Raw genomic sequence first — 22,272 nt, forward strand, 5'->3', positions numbered from 1 at the left:
ATACCTTCCTTGATTTTGTCTCCATCCTTTGCCTCTTCCACGACCTCTTCTTTGACTATAGTCTTGGCTTTTATTGTCTCTATTTGGTGGTTGACTACCACCTCTTCCTCCTCTACCACGACCTCTTCTATTTCCACGACCTTTTTGTTGCGAACCGCGCCTTTCATCTTTCTCCTTGAAGGAAAGTTTTGCTTGCAACGCCTTTTCAATCGATTCTTCTTTCGGTTTCTTCAATTTTTCTTCATGGGCTTGCAAAGAACTCGAAAGTTCATCTATGGTCATGGTGTCCAAGTCTTTGGACTCTTCAATAGCAACAACAATATAATCAAATTTTGAATCTAGGGATCGTTGTATTTTTGCAACGACCCTATCATCCTTCAACTCTTCACCATATCTTTTCATTTGATTGACAATAGCCAAAACTCTTGAAATGTAATCTGAAACAGATTCATTTTCTTTCATATGCAATGATTCAAACTCTCCTCTTAAGGACTGGAGACGAACCTTTTTCACTTTGTCCAAACCTTTAAAGGAAGTTTGAAGAATGTCCCATGCTTGCTTGGAGGTTGTTGCATTTGCAACCTTCTCGAACATCTTGTCATCCAAACCTTGATGGATGAGAGTGAGTGCCTTTTGATCTTTCTTATTTGTGGCTGCAGCATCTTCCGTTTCATCAACTCCAGACTCTACCTGTTCCCAAACATCATAGGCACCAAGCAAGGCCTTCATTCGAATACACCAATTCCCATAGTTCTCTTTTGTGAGCATAGGAACTTGGAATGATGTTCCATTAGTGTTTGTCATCTTTTCTCCAAGTTTGGTTGTCTCTCAATACACCGACTCTGATACCAAATGTTAGAAATTTTTGGGAGAGCAAGCAACTAACAACACTCAAAACTCACTATTAGATAGGTGGAGGAAAGGATGATTTCTATTCAACTTCACTTACACCAAAGTGCTAGCATACAGTGGTACTTTATAGCACGANGCCATACTAACTCATCACCATAATAGCGTAAAAATAATTAAAAACTTCAATTATACCAACAAGAGAAAAAGGAAAGTGTCAACAAGTTATAAATGAATCATGAACTTCTGCTCGCGATCGACCTAGAATGAAAGAAAATGTTAGTAGAGGTAAAGGCATCACATGAAGGTTAGTGAAACAAAAGCCATGCATTTTTGGCATCACATAAAAGCATCGATCTAATTCCAATATAAAATTAGTATACGATCACAGAATTCGTAAATAAAATGCAAATCTCTCAACAAGAAAAGAGGAATTTCACCGAAATTTAAAGAAACCATTAGCAAGAAAAGGAATTTTTAGGAATTTCAGAAAAGCCAAATTGAAAAGTCATTAAATTGAAAGCAAAAATTTCAGAGAAACCTTACAAGTAAGTCTTTGAAAAATGGAGGTCAACAGCGGCTGCAAACCCTAAAAAAACGAAATCCCCAATTGAAACTGATAGCCACAGAACCAGACGAAGAGAAAGTTTTGAAATTTGAGAAGAGAAATTAGAAGAATTTTATCGCTTCCATCAACGATTTCCTCCGAACTCACCCCGCGTCACTCAATGAACAGAGAGGTACAAGAAGAGCCAGATCTTAGGGAAGAAGGACGAGATCTTCTTGTTGTGTGGGTAAATTTGACAGGCATATTTTAATTAGAGTATTTTAGAGCGTAACTTTTTGCCAAAAACAAATAGAGGGAAATCTGAACGGGAAATTTTAGAGGACTTTAGAGCACGTTTATGGAGGATCGCAATTGCAAATATAAACAACCACTCCCTTAAAGGGTTACATTACATGTGACTAAACGTTGCCTTAATTTAATGGATCGGCAACACGTGAAAAGCGTAGCCTTTAAAATAAAAAAGAACACTTTGTAAGCGTTGCTAGAATTCCGTGGCCAAAAGTGCTCGATAAAGGCCACCCCTTAAAAAACGTCCTGTAGATATTTTTGGCAACACTTTTCAAGCGTTGTCTAAAATTGGTGTGACCTTAGGCCATTTTTGTTGTAGTGATATTATCTCGCACTACTATAAATTATATCTTCAAAACCAGTCCTTAGACATAAACTCCTTTTCGATTATTTCCTTTATTCCCTTTCGCTATTATGCTCTCACACGATCAGTTATTATAGTTGAAGTGATGATAATTATTATTTCGTCAAATTTAAATTTCTATGGTGCATTTTCTATGCACTTGACAAGTTTCCGATAGTACTATAGTTTTATCTCCGGTGTATTTTAAGGGATAAATATTTTACAATTTCTTGTAGATGAACAAGGATTTGCTAAATTACTTCCTGAAGATCATTTTACTACCGACTTAGATCCTTCGAGAAACTACAAGAAAATAAATTTAATTCCCAGAATCAAATTATAAAAAGAATGAAGCACAGTTAAAGAATGTAATTTCTTTTCCAATAATTGAGATCACAATCGAGAAACTGTACAACTTACCCTGCGAGAAAATTTAGTGTAAGAATCTCTACTTGAAACCTGTAATGCACAATTCTTCTGAGCTTTGTTGAATTTTGATGATACCCAGAACGTAAAACTCGATTTCCATATCGAAAATCCTAATATGCTTATCAATGCCCAGCAAAGTCTCTTGCGAGGTTTATAGAAATAAAAAAAATACCTACATACAACAAGCAAATCTATACACCTGACATCGATTCAACCTTTTACTGAAAAGAAAAAAGGAGAAAAAATACACATGAAATGAATTCAACACAAACTCTTAAGAAAAAAAAGCAAAAAGAAACACGTAGACACCCAGATGGAGAAGAGAAGAGAAAGAAAAACTAACCTTTTGGGAAGAGGGGTGAATACATGGAGAAACAGAGAAAAGTCATAGAAAGTGACAAAAATATAAATCGAACACTGAAATAAATAATTCCAAACAACATGAAGGAAGAAGATCAGGTGAACTGAAAACTAACCCCTTAAGATTAACTAAATATTCAAATTCCAAGAAATTTTAATGTAAGAAATAAAGAAAGTATTCAATAATAAATTTTTGGCACCTGCAAATCAACAGTTAGAGAGTATAAATCAATCTTTTAGAACTTCCAAATACGACGATAACCAGGTTGGGAGTTCATAGCATCAGTCTATGATTTAGAAACAGAATTGGGGTTTCTTTGATTTGAAACCTTTTCAGTGAAATTTGTTGTTCCTCTTCGGGGAGGTACAAAGAAGAAACGACAAGAATGGGGGCCGTGAAGGGAAAGAGAAAGACGAAAAGATAATAGAGGGAGACATACCAAGCTGTGGAAGTACTGGAAAAACAGCTAGTCCATACATGACCACACTAGTTCACACAAATTCACACATGTCCACACCTCACTCTTTTCTAACTATATGTATGAAAATATTAAATTAATGTAAACAAATCTAAACAAATGTGGACAAATGGAAACAAGTTTATTACTATTTTTAACATCCCCCTTAAACTTGTTTCATTACTCCAAGCGCCATCCTTAACTTTTGAAAAGCGTCAATCTTCAAAGGCTTGGTGAAAATATCCGCAATTCGATCTCCAGACTTCACATGCTCAAGCTCCACAACTTTATTAGATATGCAATCTCTAATAAAATGATATCTCGTATCGATGTGCTTGCTTCTTTCATGAAATACCGGGTTCTTGGCTAAATATATTGCCGATTTGTTGTCAACAAAAATCTTTGTAGCATCCTTCTGTGGTTGCTGAAGTTCTTCCAACAAGCTCCTTAGCCAAATTGCATGGCAAACACACGAACAAGCTGCTACATACTCCGCTTCACAAGTTGACAAAGTCGCAATTGGTTGCTTCTTAGAATTCCATGTAAATGCGGAATTTCTAAAAAAGAAAACAAACCTAGTAGTACTTTTCCGATCATCAATATCACCAGCCCAGTCACTATCACAATATCCCACGAACTTGGATTCTTTAGAAGATGAATAAAGAATTCCATAATCAAGCGTACCTTTGATGTACCGAAGTATTCTTTTGGCTACCTTTAAGTGCGAGGTAGTAGGACTTTCCATAAAGCGACTCAGGAGTCCAACTCCAAAAAGAATATCCGGCCTTGTACATGACAAATACCTTAAGCTTCCAATAAGACTCTTGAAAAATATGGGATTGACTCTATCTCCATCTCCATGCTTGAATATTTTAGCTTCACATTCAACGGGGGTGCTTACGGGATTGCAATTCTCCATCTCAAATTTCTTGAGAATTTCCTTTGCATACTCTCCTTGAGAAATAAAAATGACATCCTTCCTTTGTGCTACTTGAATTCCAAGATAGTAGGACATTAGGCCAATGTCCGTCATCTCAAATTCTCTAGCCATTGCTTTCTTGAATTCTTCCAACATCTTTGGATTATTTCCTGTAATTATCAAGTCATCTACGTACAAGCAAACAAGTAAGATGTCACCATTTTTAGCATTCTTTACATAGAGGGCATGTTCATGTGGACACTTAGAAAAACTATTTGCTTGGAAATATTTGTCAATTCTACTATTTCAAGCTTGCGGGGCTTGCTTCAACCCATATAAAGCCTTCTTTAATTTCAAGACTTTATCTTCTTGTCCTTCAACCTTATATCCCGAAGGTTGATCAATATAGACCTCTTCCTCCAATAGGCCATCCAAGAAAGCCGACTTCACATCCATTTGATGGATTTACCATTGATTTTGTGCCGCCAAAGCAATGACAAAGCAAATTTTTTCCAAACGAGCAATCGGCGCAAATACTTCATCATAGTCAATACCGGCATTTTGCTTGTAGCCTTTAGCTACCAATCTTGCTTCTCCCTTGGAATTCTTCTTTAGCTTGTACACCCATTTGACTTCAATAGTGCTTTTGCCTTTTGGAAGTGTGACCAACTCCCATGTATCATTCTTTTCTATAGCTTTGATTTCTTCATCCATTGCATCCCTCCATTTGGAATTTTGGCAAGCATCTTCAAAGCTTAGAGGCTCCTGTCCACTAGCAAACAAAAATGAGTAAAATCATACAAGTCATTTCTTACCACTTCCGTGTTTTCATACAAGTCACAGAGACGTCTACTCTTGTGAGGTGCTTCACTTGAACTTGAGCTTGATTCCCCATCTTCTTGATCTTGTGGCGGAGGTGTTGAAGGTGGTGTGATAGCCTGCTCCCTATCTTCTTCTTCTTCATCTTCAAAGAATGGACTAAAAGAGTATTCTTGCTCTTTAGATTTCCACTCCCAAGCATTATCTTCATCAAACTCAACATCTCTACTTATGGTGACATTGCCATTTTTTGGGGTATACAATTTATAACCTTTAGAACTTTGATCATAGCCAATGAAGACATACCTCTCTTTTTTTCATAAAGCTTAGACCTCTTCTCATCTGACACATGTGCATATGCGATTCTCCCAAAAACTCGCAAATGAGCAACTTTTGGCTTGAAACCGCTCCATGCCTCTTGTGGTGTTTTTCCACGAACACTTTTGGTGTGACACCGATTTGATAAGTACACCGCACAAGCAACAACTTCAGCCCAGAACTCTTTTGGCATATTTTTGCTCTTCAACATACTCCTCGCCATGTTGAGAATAGTTCGATTCTTTCTCTCCACGATGCCATTTTGCTGTGGTGATCTCAGAACTGTCAAGTAATGATGAATTCTATTTTTCTCGCATAAAATCTTGAATTCATTTGAAGTAAATTCTCCATTATCGGACCTAAGTGACTTAATTTGATAGCCACTTTGCTTCTCCACCATGCTCTTAAACTTTTTGAAGGTTCCAAACACCTCCGATTTTGCCTTCAAAAAATAAACCCAAGTTTTTCGAGAAAAATCATCAATGAAAAGTAAGAAATAATTACTTTTACCAAGTGAAGATGGCTTGATAGGTCCGCACACATCCATGTGAATTAACTCGAGAGGGCATCTTGTTCTTGTTAAAGACTCTTTAGGAAAGTTTTTCCTTGCTTGCTTTCCAAAGAGACATCCTTCACAAAGTTGGTTCGGACGATCAATTGTTGGCAATCCATTCACTATGCTTTCCTTCTTCATCAACCTTAGGCTATCAAAATTCAAGTGACCAAATCTCATATGCCAAAGCCAAGATGAATCTTTGGCACATGAAAGCAAGCACCTCGGAACATCATTTTGAAGATATAATATGAATATTTTATTATTAGCCATAGGTACTTTGGCTAACAATCTTCCCTTTTCATCTCTCATATACAACTTTTTGTCTTTCAAATGAATATCATAATTTTTCTCCAAAAGTTGTCCCAAACTTAAAATATTACTTTTCATCTCCGGCACATACAAAACATTGGAGATTAATTGATGACTTCCATCTCTAAGCGAATTGAAATCGTGCCTTTTTCTTTGATTTGAACTCGCGAAGAGTCTCCTAAAGTGATTGGGCCACCATTCAGCTCCTTAAGCTCCACAAATAACTTTTTCTTTCCACAAATATGACTACTTGCACCGGAGTCAAGGTACCATTTGTTCTTTTCCACACTTTCTTCTCCTTTGCATGCAAGAAGTAGAGTGGCATCTTCATCTTCATCTTCATTTTTGCTCTCCACAAAGTTATTTTTCTCCTCCGAATTATCTTTACATTCCCAGAAAAAATATCCAAATTTATGACAAGTATAACAGTCAACATTGGATTTGTCATACCTTCCTTGATTTTGTCTCCATCCTTTGCCTCTTCCACGACCTCTTCTTTGACTATAGTCTTGGCTTTTATTGTCTCTATTTGGTGGTTGACTACCACCTCTTCCTCCTCTACCACGACCTCTTCTATTTCCACGACCTTTTTGTTGCGAACCGCGCCTTTCATCTTTCTCCTTGAAGGAAAGTTTTGCTTGCAACGCCTTTTCAACCGATTCTTCTTTTGGTTTCTTCAATTTTTCTTCATGGGCTTGCAAAGAGCTTGAAAGTTCATCTATGGTCATGGTGTCCAAGTCTTTGGACTCTTCAATAGCAACAACAATATAATCAAATTTTGAATCTAGGGATCGTTGTATTTTTGCAACGACCCTATCATCCTTCAACTCTTCACCATATCTTTTCATTTGATTGACAATAGCCAAAACTCTTGAAATGTAATCTGAAACAGATTCATTTTCTTTCATATGCAATGATTCAAACTCTCCTCTTAAGGACTGGAGACGAACCTTTTTCACTTTGTCCAAACCTTTAAAGGAAGTTTGAAGAATGTCCCATGCTTGCTTGGAGGTTGTTGCATTTGCAACCTTCTCGAACATCTTGTCATCCAAACCTTGATGGATGAGAGTGAGTGCCTTTTGATCTTTCTTATTTGTGGCTGCAGCATCTTCCGTTTCATCAACTCCAGACTCTACCTGTTCCCAAACATCATAGGCACCAAGCAAGGCCTTCATTCGAATACACCAATTCCCATAGTTCTCTTTTGTGAGCATAGGAACTTGGAATGATGTTCCATTAGTGTTTGTCATCTTTTCTCCAAGTTTGGTTGTCTCTCAATACACCGACTCTGATACCAAATGTTAGAAATTTTTGGGAGAGCAAGACAACTAAACAAACACTCAAAACTCACTATTAGATAGGTGGAGGAAAGGATGATTTCTATTCAACTTCACTTACACCAAATGGCTAGCATACATGGGTATTTATAGCAGAACTCCTACATGTATCTAGCCTAAACTTTATGTGTACATATTAATTAAGTCCACACATATACACACTAGTCCATACATGCCTACACTAGTTCACACAAATTCACACATGTCCACACCTCACTCTTTTCTAACTATATGTATGAAAACATTAAATTAATGTAAACAAATCTAAACAAATGTGGACAAATAGAAACAAGTTTGTTACTATTTTTAACGGACACTACACGTGCTTAGGAAGGGGATCACCATGCAAATTTAGCTTTGGAAAAGGATGGAGTGCAGATTAATTCCTTTGTGGAGGACAGAAGGACTGTAAACAGTGACAAACTTCAAATGCCATACATTAGAGTGAAAATTGCCAAGAACAAACCGCCATAATTGACGATAAGTATTGGGGCAGTTTTGCCTGGAGCTGCAATTTTCTTGTGATTGTATCATTTTTTATGACAGGTACACTGCTCTATGATGCACAATGTCCAATCGTGATTAGAGGTGTCAAAATGGTTAAAAGAAAATAGTTATTCATCTATATTATCCATTAAATAATGGGTTGGATGATGAACTTTTTAACAACGGTCCAATATGGATAAGAACTATATTATCCACTTAGAAAATGGATAACCAACGGATAACTAATGAGTTAACTTTTACATTTTAAAGACTCAAATTGAAGGTTCCTCAAGTTTGGGAGACTAGGAATTCTCCTAAAAGAGATCATATTCAAAAAGCCATGGATAATATGGATATTATCCATAGATAATAAGGATATCCATATTATACATCGGATAATTAACCCGTTTTTATCCGTATTAAATATGGGTCGGATCATATAATTTACCCGTTTCGACCGCGCTCGTATCTGACCCGACCCGTCCGTTTGCCACTCCTAGTCGTGATGATCAAAAAATATAAAGGATTGAAGAAAGAGATACATGCTGCAAGATTGGATGGGAAGACAAACTCGAGAAATGGCCAAATCTTAATTCATTATATTCGTCTTGTATTATCATCTTAGGGCATGTGCATCTAAGTATGCTAGTTTTTATCGTTTTGCTAGCTCATTTATTCATTATTAATAAAACTAGTTTCTGAGCACGCACGTTTGCGCGTGTATATCGTATCAATGGATAACTCTTTTTTAAAAACAGTATAATAATGTACTTAAAGAATTTATTTCAGTTATAAAAGATCTTATTCTTCTATTTTCTAACTTTGTAAGAATTACACCTTAGAAGACAGTCCGCAAGGTGTGGAGGCAAAAGAAGAGGCTTATCATCAACTCATTGGATTTTCTTCTACTTGAACATATGAACACTACTATCCCTAAGCATTATCTAATATTTAAAGGATTATTACAATAGATACCATATATAAATATCTAAAATATTGTGATAAAAATGATCCTTGATGGTTTCTGATATCCAAACAAATTTACCTTTCACAACAAAGACAACAATAAACTGCCAAATGCCTAATGTATTACTATTTGTTACTGATATAAGATTTTCAGAAAATGGCACTATTTCATACTAAAGATTAGTAGGAAGTGTTATTAGTGGGAAGTGTTTCCTAGCCAAATTCACATAAACAAGAAAATACACTTTCATGAATGCTCATAAGAAGTTACAAAAATAAAAACTTACTGATGACACTTGCTGAGTAGATTTGTATATCGCAAGAAGTAACCAAAATGGATTTCATTAGGAAAATAGGGTATTTCAATTGATCATCTCCAACTCTACTTTTATATATATATATATATNTATCTATTATCGCAGAAAAACTAAATTCGTCAAGCGCAGATATACATCTTTGCAGGGAATACCAATGGCCTTAGTAGAAGTTGACCATCTGAATGATTTTTAGGATGTATAAGCTTAAAGGACCTAATCAGTAATAGAAATTTATTTGCATTATCTTTATGATTCTTAAAAGTGCACTATTTATTATGTAGTGTATTTACTATTTTGTACATTATACTACTGGAGTAGTGTTTCCTTGAAGGGCTAAAATGTCGTTTAGCTTTTTATGGGCATTTTAGTAATTCAATTTTACACTTAGGATCTTCCCACTTTTAGTATATATATATATATATATATATTATGATATGATGATATGTCAATAATATGATGATATGATATGATGATTAGTCACTAGACACACCGCGATATATTAGCTAAAAAATATACTAAACAAATTTGATCTCAAATTCTACTGAGATAACCCTGTAATCTCTGTAATCAAATAGCTCCTAAGTTTATTAGGTCGAACCTAACCCTATGGCTAAAATAACAAATTAAATTTGCACACATACAACAACAACAACAATAACAATAAATTCAGTGAATTTTCACGACTGGGATCCGGGGAAGGTAAGATGTACGTAGCCTTACCCCTACCCTGGAAGGGCAGAGAGGCTATTTCCGATAGACCCTTGCTAAAGAAAGAATGAAAAGAAGTAACGGCAACAAGTATAAACAACAACAAGGTAAAACAAGAAGACCGAAGCAAAAAAAGAAAGTAAACACTAGGTAATAATAACAATCTAAGAAGAAAAAGATATCATACTAATACTAATGCTATCGAACTGAGAAGACATAGGGAGAACGCTCTACTACCTACTAACCTACTACCCTATTCCTCGACCACCACACCCTCCTATCAAGGGTGACGTCCTCAGTAAGCTCCAACTACGCCATGTCCCGCTTACAGCTTGTTTGGATGGTTGTTACGTATCGTTTCATAATGTATCGTATTGTATTGTATTGTATTGTACTGTATCGTTTGATATATGAATACAATGTTTGGATGGACAGTGTCGTTTTGGCGTCGTTTCATGGCACGCACCTATGATATGTTGAATAAACTTGCAATATTATAAAGAAAAATTATGATACGGTATATAAAAAGGTAGGGTAAATGATAAAATAAAATTATTTAATAATAATGAAGGGTGAAATTGAGAGAAAAACACAAGGAAACGACACGACCACACCAAATCGGTCGTTACATAAAGTAGCATATTTCATCGTTACGTAACGACGGATTTAACGATACGATACAATAAAATTTAAGTAACAATCAAAACAAATATTGTATTTAAAGTAACAATACGATACGATACGATAGGTAACAACCATCCAAACAAGCTGTTAGAGGGTATTTGGATTGGCTTATAAAAAGTAGCTTTTAAGCTAAAAGCCAAAAGTTATAAGTTGGTAATATTCAACTTTTGGCTTATTTTTGTACTTTTTATGCCTAAAAGTAAGTGCTTTTAAGTCATTGCCAATCACGATACAAACTAAACAGTGCTTAAAAGTCAATAAGCACTTAAAATAAGCCAATCCAAACACCTTCTTAATCACTTCTCCCAAGACTTCTTTAGCTTATCTCTGCCCCTCCTCATACCCATCAAGGCTAACCTCTCACCACCTTCTAACTGGGGCTTCTCTGCTTCTCCTGTTAACATGCCCGAATATGAAAATTTGAGTAACGTTCAAGACATTGAGGAAGGGCGAGGTATATGATCACGCTCAACTGAGTCTTGCAAAAGACTACGCGGGTGTTGCAAATATAATCCGAGTATTATTTCAAGTGATGAGATAATTGAAGAAAGTGACTGACTTTTGCTTTTCTAACAATTGCTCTTCCCATGACGATATGAAAGGTTGTACTTTTTAATGCACCATCTTTAATTATTATCTATTATCGCAGAAAAACTAAATTCGTCAAGCGCAGATATACATCTTTGCAGGGAATACCAATGGCCTTAGTAGAAGTTGACCATCTGAATGATTTTTAGGATGTATAAGCTTAAAGGACCTAATCAGTAATAGAAATTTATTTGCATTATCTTTATGATTCTTAAAAGTGCACTATTTATTATGTAGTGTATTTACTATTTTGTACATTATACTACTGGAGTAGTGTTTCCTTGAAGGGCTAAAATGTCGTTTAGCTTTTTATGGGCATTTTAGTAATTCAATTTTACACTTAGGATCTTCCCACTTTTAGTATATATATATATATATATATATTATGATATGATGATATGTCAATAATATGATGATATGATATGATGATTAGTCACTAGACACACCGCGATATATTAGCTAAAAAATATACTAAACAAATTTGATCTCAAATTCTACTGAGATAACCCTGTAATCTCTGTAATCAAATAGCTCCTAAGTTTATTAGGTCGAACCTAACCCTATGGCTAAAATAACAAATTAAATTTGCACACATACAACAACAACAACAATAACAATAAATTCAGTGAATTTTCACGACTGGGATCCGGGGAAGGTAAGATGTACGTAGCCTTACCCCTACCCTGGAAGGGCAGAGAGGCTATTTCCGATAGACCCTTGCTAAAGAAAGAATGAAAAGAAGTAACGGCAACAAGTATAAACAACAACAAGGTAAAACAAGAAGACCGAAGCAAAAAAAGAAAGTAAACACTAGGTAATAATAACAATCTAAGAAGAAAAAGATATCATACTAATACTAATGCTATCGAACTGAGAAGACATAGGGAGAACGCTCTACTACCTACTAACCTACTACCCTATTCCTCGACCACCACACCCTCCTATCAAGGGTGACGTCCTCAGTAAGCTCCAACTACGCCATGTCCCGCTTACAGCTTGTTTGGATGGTTGTTACGTATCGTTTCATAATGTATCGTATTGTATTGTATTGTATTGTACTGTATCGTTTGATATATGAATACAATGTTTGGATGGACAGTGTCGTTTTGGCGTCGTTTCATGGCACGCACCTATGATATGTTGAATAAACTTGCAATATTATAAAGAAAAATTATGATACGGTATATAAAAAGGTAGGGTAAATGATAAAATAAAATTATTTAATAATAATGAAGGGTGAAATTGAGAGAAAAACACAAGGAAACGACACGACCACACCAAATCGGTCGTTACATAAAGTAGCATATTTCATCGTTACGTAACGACGGATTTAACGATACGATACAATAAAATTTAAGTAACAATCAAAACAAATATTGTATTTAAAGTAACAATACGATACGATACGATAGGTAACAACCATCCAAACAAGCTGTTAGAGGGTATTTGGATTGGCTTATAAAAAGTAGCTTTTAAGCTAAAAGCCAAAAGTTATAAGTTGGTAATATTCAACTTTTGGCTTATTTTTGTACTTTTTATGCCTAAAAGTAAGTGCTTTTAAGTCATTGCCAATCACGATACAAACTAAACAGTGCTTAAAAGTCAATAAGCACTTAAAATAAGCCAATCCAAACACCTTCTTAATCACTTCTCCCAAGACTTCTTTAGCTTATCTCTGCCCCTCCTCATACCCATCAAGGCTAACCTCTCACCACCTTCTAACTGGGGCTTCTCTGCTTCTCCTGTTAACATGCCCGAATATGAAAATTTGAGTAACGTTCAAGACATTGAGGAAGGGCGAGGTATATGATCACGCTCAACTGAGTCTTGCAAAAGACTACGCGGGTGTTGCAAATATAATCCGAGTATTATTGCCCAGAGTCGAACCACAGAGAATTAACCTATCAATTACTACTGTCGGATTTACTAAATTCACACTATCTGTTTTCCCAAACTTTCTGATTAACAATGGTTGATTTTCTAACAACTAAAGACTGAAAGTAATTAATAACTGAAAATTAACTAAACTTGATGTGTAAACAGTAGAAATAAAGTCTAAGGCAATGGTTTCCCCCGTTGGTAGTTTCCTTGGTTGTATATATCTTATAACTACGATTTAGTTATCTCTAACAATCATGAACGCTCAATCTATCATAATTCTTTCTCAAGTAATTATGATAATCTACTAGACGCACTCTCTCAAGCTACGCTAGCTAATTGCACAATACGGTTCACTTAGATTGCACCCGGGGTTTCGTTATCTCTAATCCAACCCCTAAACCCTCGGTTATGACTCTCGTCTATACTCCGGGAGTGATGTTGTTCATACAATCACCTAAATATGCACTCTCTCTCAAGTAGATACATACTAAATAGGAACGGATAATTGAGGGCCCTTTCAACTAATCCACAATCAAAACATAGATGAACAATTAGAGATTAACAACCAAATCCAATTATATTAATAAAACAACCAAGTCATCCCCAACGGGTTCCACCAAAACCTTAGATTAAGGTTTTTAGCTACTCATGACAATGGGGGAATAAAATTCTAAAAGATTCATAATCATAAATTGCAAAAAAATTAAAGAAGAATAAGAGTAATGATGTTTTGGGTGATCTCTCAGACTTGTTTTCCTTGCCAAAGTACTCTCTAAAACATAACACGCCTCCCTTGTTAGAGTTCTATTATTTAAATAGGATTTTGGGCTAAGAATTCCGTAATTTGCACTTCAGTCCCTCAACTTTTCGCCGCCTGGCGCGGTCCTACCGCGGTTACGCTAGGACCGCGGCCAAATGACCTCTCTGAATCTGCAACAGCTGCTCGCCGCGGTCCGACCTCGGTTACGCTGGGACCGCGGTAGTCCATCTCCGGTTCTGGTTTGTGCATTTCGCATGGTACACTTGGCGGATATTGTGCGATTGGCCTCTCTTTCCTCCATAATTGATTGCAAAAGTACTCCATAGCCTTCTTTTATTGTATGTACCCTACAAAGCATGAAAAACACTCATCAGAGCATTTTGTTATCACTTTTACCATAAAAACTATACAAGAAAGTGGTTCTTTTAGGGCTTAATCATAGTTCAATTCACCTATTATCAACACCCCACACTTAAATCTCTGCTCGTCCTCGAGCAAGTTGAACCACACTTCTAGGCCTAATCGTTCGATGCATTACTCAGTTTTTATGTCACACCCGCCATTATGAAAGAGCAACTTAAGCAGTGCAACAGCCACACCTCAGATGAAGACTCCAATGCCATGCCACACGTGCTTACTCTAGTTACTCTAACAGAGATGAAAACTTGCTTTTTCTTCCCGAGTCACATGCCCTCACATCACAATTTTGAGAGAAGTTCCACACATATAAAATCAAGCACAAGGAACTGTAGATAGAAAGAATTCACTCACTCTCAGCAAAGAACATTCATATGCCTCACAGATACACCATAAGCTTGCCTTTAGTGTAATACTCTACTAATCGAGTTGTTTTAGTCTAAGATCAAGAGGTCTTTATTTGGTTGTAATGTAGGCTAAGGGATGGGTAGGATATATTTGGATATAGTGACTAACCTCCCTAAGCACTTTTAATACATTCTTCCTTTATTCCGATTTCCATGTTCAGCCCAGTCATTCTTCTACACTTGTTTCATAAGCTACCCCCACTTTTCTAGGTGCAACTGGCTTTTTCTTGCTATTCACTATTTTAGGACCACCTATTTACAAGGTCCTTCTTCTATATTTCAATACATATTTTTCTCTCTTTTTTTTAACAACCATTGCACCATTCAAGTATTTTCTTGATTTCCTTATCCTACTCCCTTATCACCCACACTTTGACTTTTACATGATCTTTAACAATTCAAGTGCTTCTAGGAGGCAAATGATCAAACAGTCAAGCTATTCAACACATGGATGTAGGTTATGACAAGGCTATCAAAGAATCAGGCTTAAGCTCAAAGGGGTTAACTATGGTAATACGTACAGGTGGATTTATAATTAGACCGGCTACACAAAGAAATGCCTCAATCATCTCTAAGACCAAACAACTTCTATTTCGCTTTGCAAACACACCGGGCAAGTTCTAGGTATCGCATGCAAGCACAGAATACAGGTAATTCCTCACACACACTTGGCATGTAACTCATTCCGAATTAGGTCGTCAACATACTCACATGAGCGTTCAAGCAAGACAAGGTGTGCACACTTAAGGCATATTTTACGAGTCTACAAACGAGCCTAGACGTTGCACCCTCAAGTTCGTTTAATCATTAGCAGGTGTGTACATTACAGGTTGCATTCCTGCCCTTACCCATCTTAGTCCAAGAGAGTCTTCAGAGTCCTAAGAATATCAAAGAAAAATCTACCTAACCCGGTTCAAGAAAAGCCCTTGGAAAATAACCGTGGTCAAAAGAAAAACCAAGGGAGGATTACTATACTACCTAAAAAAAAATAAAAAAATAAAGAAAATCTAAGTGGACTACTTCCCTCAGGAGTACTGTCCAAGTGGTCCGTCCTCAGGAAGCGTCCCTTACCCTTTTTTTTTTTTTTTGTAAATCCGACTTTGACCCTCAAGAGACCCGTCAACAAGTGTCCGTCGTTGGGCCAAGTCAGTTACTTGTAAGATGAGTGCATCCAATTATATACAACTACAACACAGCTACAGAACTACAACATACTCAACGTATATGTACACTAACAATACACCACAAAAGCAAGTCTCCCACCCCACACTTAAAATACTGGCATGTCCCCATGTCATATCACAAATAAAGAGCAGAAGGGTAAGAAGACTTCCCTGAGCATCAGTCGGAGTCGGAGACGGTGTTGGGGTCCACATGACAAGCTCTCCCCAAACACGGAACCACGCCATTATGCGGTTCTCAGACCTGGCCTGTCGCTGAGACATAGCATCCATACGCACATGTAGGCCATCAACCGAGGTGGGAAGGTCCTCCAGCTCGTCCTCCACAGAACGCAACATAGGCCGGGTGGACTGTGATCTAGAGAACCCTGCCCCAGTGTGGGGTCGCCGAGAGGATCCGGCTCCGTCATAGGATCTCCTGGAAGGTGCCATAGGTGCTGGGGCGTCATCCTCATCATCAATCTCAATGGTCGTGGGTGCATCTCTGCCCACTGTGATCCTAGAAACTCTAAATGGTATTTTTGCGGGCAAAGCTCCATCTGTAGGACTGGTGGGGACACCTTTTAGCAGACACAACCTTGTCACCAATGAGGGGAAGTAAAACCCCTTAGAGAGCAGAGACGACCAAAGGATCATTACATCACCAATAATTCTCGCCGCATCAAAGTCTCGCTTGGTGATGAAGCACCACACCAATAGAGCCCATAGGTGGTCCACATCTGTCGTGTTGCTTGTGGGCAAGAACCGACTGCAAATGATGGTGAACCAACACTTAGCCTCATGTGTGAAGGACTTGGAGTGAAGGGTAATGTTTTCTTGTATCCAGATTGGTTAACCATCGGCGCATATTGTTGCACTCATAGTGTCTCAAGAGACCCCTTGGGCGTCGTGGTAATGATCAATGTCACCAGTAAACTGGGGCAACTGCAAAACCTGGCGAATCTTCCGAATTGAGGCATCCACTACCCTGCCCCGCACAATCACCTCCCAGCCCAAATGTTCCGGGCAGTTCGCATAAAACTCCCTGACTATCATCGGATTTGCCGTCGCAGGCTCATCAAACAAGAATTCCATCTCCCTCCGTCGAATTTCCTCATACATGTCTGCACTTTCCATACGGAGGGCAGCCCGGTCAACAACAATCTCAGGGACAAAGGTTTTGGTGGCCTTAGCATGAAATGCGTCCTCTGCCCCCTGAGACTGGAACCTGGTTTCATCATATGTTGGTACGTGGGAAGTGCTTGCCGAGCCTCTTTGCCTTTTTCGGGCCATATTACCTGCAAACAATTCAGGGCAACTATCAGATGCATCCTAAAATGTGCCAGTCGGATGGTTACTCAGACTTCGCCACCCGATGGCACCAAACAGTTTCCCTTAGCCAATCAATGCCAGGAGACCCAAATAGTAAATTGCCCCAAATGGCCAACCTCTACTACTGCCTCACACCACTATCAATTTGTCAATATAAAAAACATAATGTTAAACATTTTACTTTTCCTACTAAAGATACATAGTAGCATATCAATTTGTCAAATCCCCCAAATAATACCCCACACAACTCCCAACAGTGAAATATGTCAAGTGCTACCACCACCACCAATTTAGAAGAGCACAAAGTGCTTCAAAATCTACAACACATCCCTGATTTTCGGCCATTGAGGCCCCTCCACCAAGCTTCACCCTAAAAAAAGTTGTTAGGCCTCCAAACATACTAAAAATCCTCCACAAGTTAAGCACAATAAAAACCCAACCAAGTAAGCATCAATCATGGCCAAAAGAAGCAAACAATGGAGAAAAAGAAAGAAAAAATAAAAAATTTACACTACAACACTACTTAGGGTTAATGGAAACTAGATTACACTAAGCTATGTGGAGAAAAGAGAAGAGAAGAAAGAAGCTTACCTTGAGGATGAGTGGAGTGAGTGGAAGAAGAAGAAAGTTGGTGATTTGTTTTGGGGGTTTAGGGTTTGGTGGTGAGGAAGATGAAAGAAGAGGGGAAGAGAGAGATGAGAGAAAAAAAAGAGAATGGGTGGGGGTGTGTGTTGTCGGTTGAATTTGGGGGGGGAGGGGGGAATGAGGGGGTGTTTGATTAATTAAGAAGGGGGGGTGGGAAAAGAAAAAAAAACTTAAAAAAATTTCGGAACTTACCTGGCCTGGGCCCGATCTGGGTTACCGCGGTCCTACCGCGGTTATGCTGGGACCGCGGTAGACCAGATTAAGAGGGGGTGTTTAACCGCGGTCCTACCGCGGTTACGCTGGGACCGCGGTAGAAAACTTCAGAGAGGGTCCTGGACCGCAGTCCTACCGCGGTTACGCTGGGACCGCGGTAGAAAACTTTAGAGGGGGTGTTTGACCGCGGTCCGGCCGCGGTTACGCTAGGACCGCGGTCTGGGCGTGTTCCTGCTTTTTGCTTTTTTTTTTTGTTTGTGAAGTTATGCATTACACTTACAACAAATTCGTGGGTTGCCTCCCACGCAGCGCCTGATTTAACGTCGCGGCACGACGCAAGTAGTTGAGCTCTTACTCCTCATTCTCGTATTGGGGTTCTTTTAAATTGGTCACCGTTGTATCCCCTTTTTCTGCAGCTATTCCAAGGTAATGTTTCAACCTTTGTCCATTGACGGAGAATTTTTTTGTCCCGTCTTCTGACTCAATCTCAACAGCTCCACTTGCAAACATTTGCACCACTCTAAATGGCCCAGACCATCGGGATTTTAACTTACCCGGAAACAATCTCAACCGTGAATTATACAATAGTACCATGTCACCGGGTTTAAAGTCTCTGTCCACGATGTGCTTGTCATGCATTTTCTTCATTCGTTCCTTGTAGAGCCTCGTGCTTTCAAAGGCTTGATACCTAAATTCTTCCAGCTCATGCAGCTCCGTCAGTCGATTTTGCCCAGCTGCTTCAGGATCCATGTTCAATTGTTTTAGTGCCCACCAAGCTCGATGTTCTAGCTCCACAGGTAGGTGACAGGCCTTCCCAAATACCAACTTGTAAGGTGACATACCTATTGGTGTTTTGAACGCAGTTCTATAGGCCCAGAGTGCATCATCAAGCTTCTTTGCCCAATCAGTTCGGGTGGCATTCACAGTCTTCGTTAGTACACTCTTTATCTCCCTGTTGGACACTTCAACTTGCCCACTGGTCTGTGGATGGTAAGGAGTCGCCACCTTGTGGTGCACATCATACTTAGCAAGTAATTTCTCGAAGGCTCTATTACAGAAGTGAGTGCCTCCGTCACTGATGATCGCTCTTGGTATCCCAAATCGGGTGAATATGTTCTTTTTCAGAAATCCGACCATCACTCATGCATCATTGGTGGGTAAGGTAGCAGCTTCCACCCATTTAGATACGTAATCCACCGCCACAAGTATGTACTTATTGCCGAATGAGCTAACGAAGGGACCATGAAGTCAATCCCCCAAACATCAAACACCTCTACTTCTTGAATTGGTTTCATTGGCATCTCATGGCGACGGGAAATGTTTCCCGTCCTCTGGCATTCATTGCAGCTCTTTACCCAGAGGTATGCATCTCTAAACACAGTTGGCCAAAAGAATCCGGCCTCTAGTACTTTTGCAGCTGTTCTGACCCCTCCAAAATGTCCTCCATATGCTGATGCGTGACAAGCCTGCAAAATTAAAGATTGTTCTATCTCGGGGACACACCTTCGGATAATGTTATCAACACATATTCGAAACAAATGAGGTTCATCCCAATAATACATGCGGCAATCACGAAAGAACCTTTTCTTTTGGACATGTGCAAGGTCATAGGGAACAATACCGCAGGCTAGGTAGTTTGCAAAATCTGCATACCATGGCGCATCCTCAAGACTGGCTGCGAGCAGCTGCTCGTCTGGAAAGGTTTCCAGAATCTCTTCGACCTCGGCTGATTTTTCAGCTCCTTCAAGTCGTGATAGATGATCAGCGACTTGATTTTCAGTGCCCTTACTGTCACGAATTTCGAGGTCGAATTCTTGCAATAGCAGCACCCAACGAATCAGGCACGGCTTGGACTCCTTTTTCTCAATGAGGTACCTGAGAGCTGCATGGTCAGTATACACAATTACCTTGGAACCAATCAGATATGATCGGAACTTGTCAAAAGCAAACACAACTGCCAACATCGCCTTCTCCGTCACTATGTAGTTGAGCTGTGCACCGCTTAGCATTCTGCTTGCATAGTAAATCGGGTGCATCAGCTTATCTTTTTGCTGCCCCAAGACTGCTCCTATAGCATAGTCGCTGGCATCACACATGAGCTCAAATGGTTGCTCCCAGTTGGGAGCAACAATGATGGGTGCAGTTATCACCTTCTTCTTCAGTTCCTCAAATGCCAACCTGCAATCATTAGAAAACACAAAGGGCTGATCCTTTTCAAGGAGTTTGCATAATGGGTTAGCAATTTTGGAAAAGTCTTTTATGAAACACCGGTAGAACCCGGCGTGACCAAGGAAACTTCTCACCGCCTTGACTGAAGTGGGCGGTGGTAACTTCTCAATCACGTCAACCTTAGCATGGTCGACCTCAATTCCTTTTCTGGACAATCGATGTTCCAGGACTATCCCTTCTTATACCATAAAATGGCACTTCTCCCAGTTTAACACTAAGTTTGTCTCCACACATCTTTTGAGCACTCTGCTTAAGTTGTGAAGACAGTCTTCGAATGAATCTCCCACCAGGGAGAAATCATCCATAAAGACCTCCATAATATCCTCCACCATATATGTGAAGATGGCTAGCATGCACCGTTGAAAAGTCGTTGGTGCATTGTAAAGCCCAAAGGGCATTCTCCGAAAGGCAAAGATGCCATACGGACAGGTGAAAGATGTTTTCTCTCTATCTTCGGGGGCTATCGATATCTGATTTTACCCTGAATATCCTTCTAACAAACAAAAGTGCGATCTTCCAGCCAGCCTGTCCAACATTTGGTCAATGAAGGGCAAGGGAAAGTGGTCCTTTCGGGTGGCGGTGTTCAATTTCAGGTAATCCATGCAGATTCGCCACCCTATGACTGTACGAGTTGAGATCAACTCATTGTTGTCATTTTTCACAACAGTCATTCCCCCCTTTTTCGGAACACATTGGACAGGGCTGACCCAATTACTATCAGAGATGGGGAAAATGATTCTCGCATCTAACCATTTGATCACCTCTTTCTTTACAACCTCTTTCATGTTAGGGTTCAGCCTTCGCTGATGTTCCCTGGAAGGTCTGTGCTCCTCTTCAAGGAGAATCTTATGCATACAGAAGGCTGGGCTGATACCCTTTATGTCTGCCATGGTCCAACCAATGGCAGTCTTGTTATCCTTCAGTACCTGTAAGAGCTTCTCTACCTGCACATCTAGCAAACAGGATGATATAATAACAGGTAAGGTCGAATCAGGGCCTAGGAATGCATACCTGAGGTGATCTGGGAGTGGCTTCATCTCCAGCTTGGTTGGTTCCTCTATTGATGGCTTGGCTGGAGGAGTGACCCTTTTCTCCATCTCAAGGGACTCGAACTGAGGTTCCCTTGACCAAAACCCTCGGCCTTCCAATGCCATCACCCATTCAGCTAATCCCTCACCATCCATTTCTTCTAAATTTGTCAGGCATGCCTCCAATGGATCTCTCACAGTTAGGGTCCTATCATCTTCTTGCAGAATTACATCCACTGCCTCCACTAGAGCAATTCGCATATTTGCTGGGTCTCCTCATTGATTGCTGAACATTGATTATGACTTCTTCATCGTTCAATCTCATTTTAAGTTCCCCAGTCTCACAGTCTATCAGTCTCTCCCAATGGCCAAAAATGGTCTCCCCAAAATAAGGGGTATCTCCTCATCCACCTGACAATCCAGAATCACAAAGTCTGCAGGAAACACGAACTTCCCCACTTGCACCAGCACATCATCAAGAATACCAGTTGGTCTTTTCACAGTGCGATCAGCCAGCTGGAGTAGCATAGAAGTCGGCCTGGCTTCTCTCTGTTAGGAGTTTCTGGCTCAAGAGGTGCCACCTGTTCTGCAACTTGCTCGGTCTCCTTTTCTTTGCCTTTTTCCTCCTGACTCTGCTCAACCACTACTTCAGTGAGTTCTGTTGGTTCTTCTACCTCTAATTGAACTGGAGTAGCTGGTGTAGTATTCTTGCTGGCTTGTGCAATTTCCTGCTCTCTATCTAAATCTCTACCATTCCTGAGACTGACTGCCATCAGCTGATTCGGGTTTTGCTCCTTGGGATTTATGTTTGTATCTGCAGGTAAAGTTCCCGGAGGACGGTTGTTTAAGGCCATGGACAGCTGACCAGCTGCGTTTCAATATTCTTTATGGCTGAATC

At 39.2% G+C, this 22,272-nt stretch overlaps 2 protein-coding genes across 2 annotated transcripts in view; both read right to left on the bottom strand.

Moving 5' to 3' along the window:
• Positions 1 to 804, bottom strand: part of LOC109227559 — a 12,604-nt gene extending 11,800 nt beyond the window's left edge. Inside the window, exon 1 of the mRNA XM_019392761.1 lies at positions 5 to 804. Coding sequence (XP_019248306.1) covers positions 5 to 804 — 800 coding nt within the window. The remainder of the gene's footprint in view (positions 1 to 4) is intronic.
• Positions 6,321 to 7,466, bottom strand: LOC109227561. The gene has a single exon (XM_019392762.1). It carries the CDS (start codon positions 7,464 to 7,466, stop codon positions 6,321 to 6,323), a length of 1,146 nt encoding a protein of 381 aa, XP_019248307.1.

This window comes from Nicotiana attenuata, chromosome 6 (genome assembly GCF_001879085.1).
Source record: "Nicotiana attenuata strain UT chromosome 6, NIATTr2, whole genome shotgun sequence".
Taxonomy (NCBI): domain Eukaryota; kingdom Viridiplantae; phylum Streptophyta; class Magnoliopsida; order Solanales; family Solanaceae; genus Nicotiana; species Nicotiana attenuata.

What these genes read in the sequence shown, in the direction of transcription:
- LOC109227561 (XM_019392762.1), bottom strand. Translation starts at nt 7,466, where the DNA reads ATGACAAACACTAATGGAACATCATTCCAAGTTCCTATGCTCACAAAA.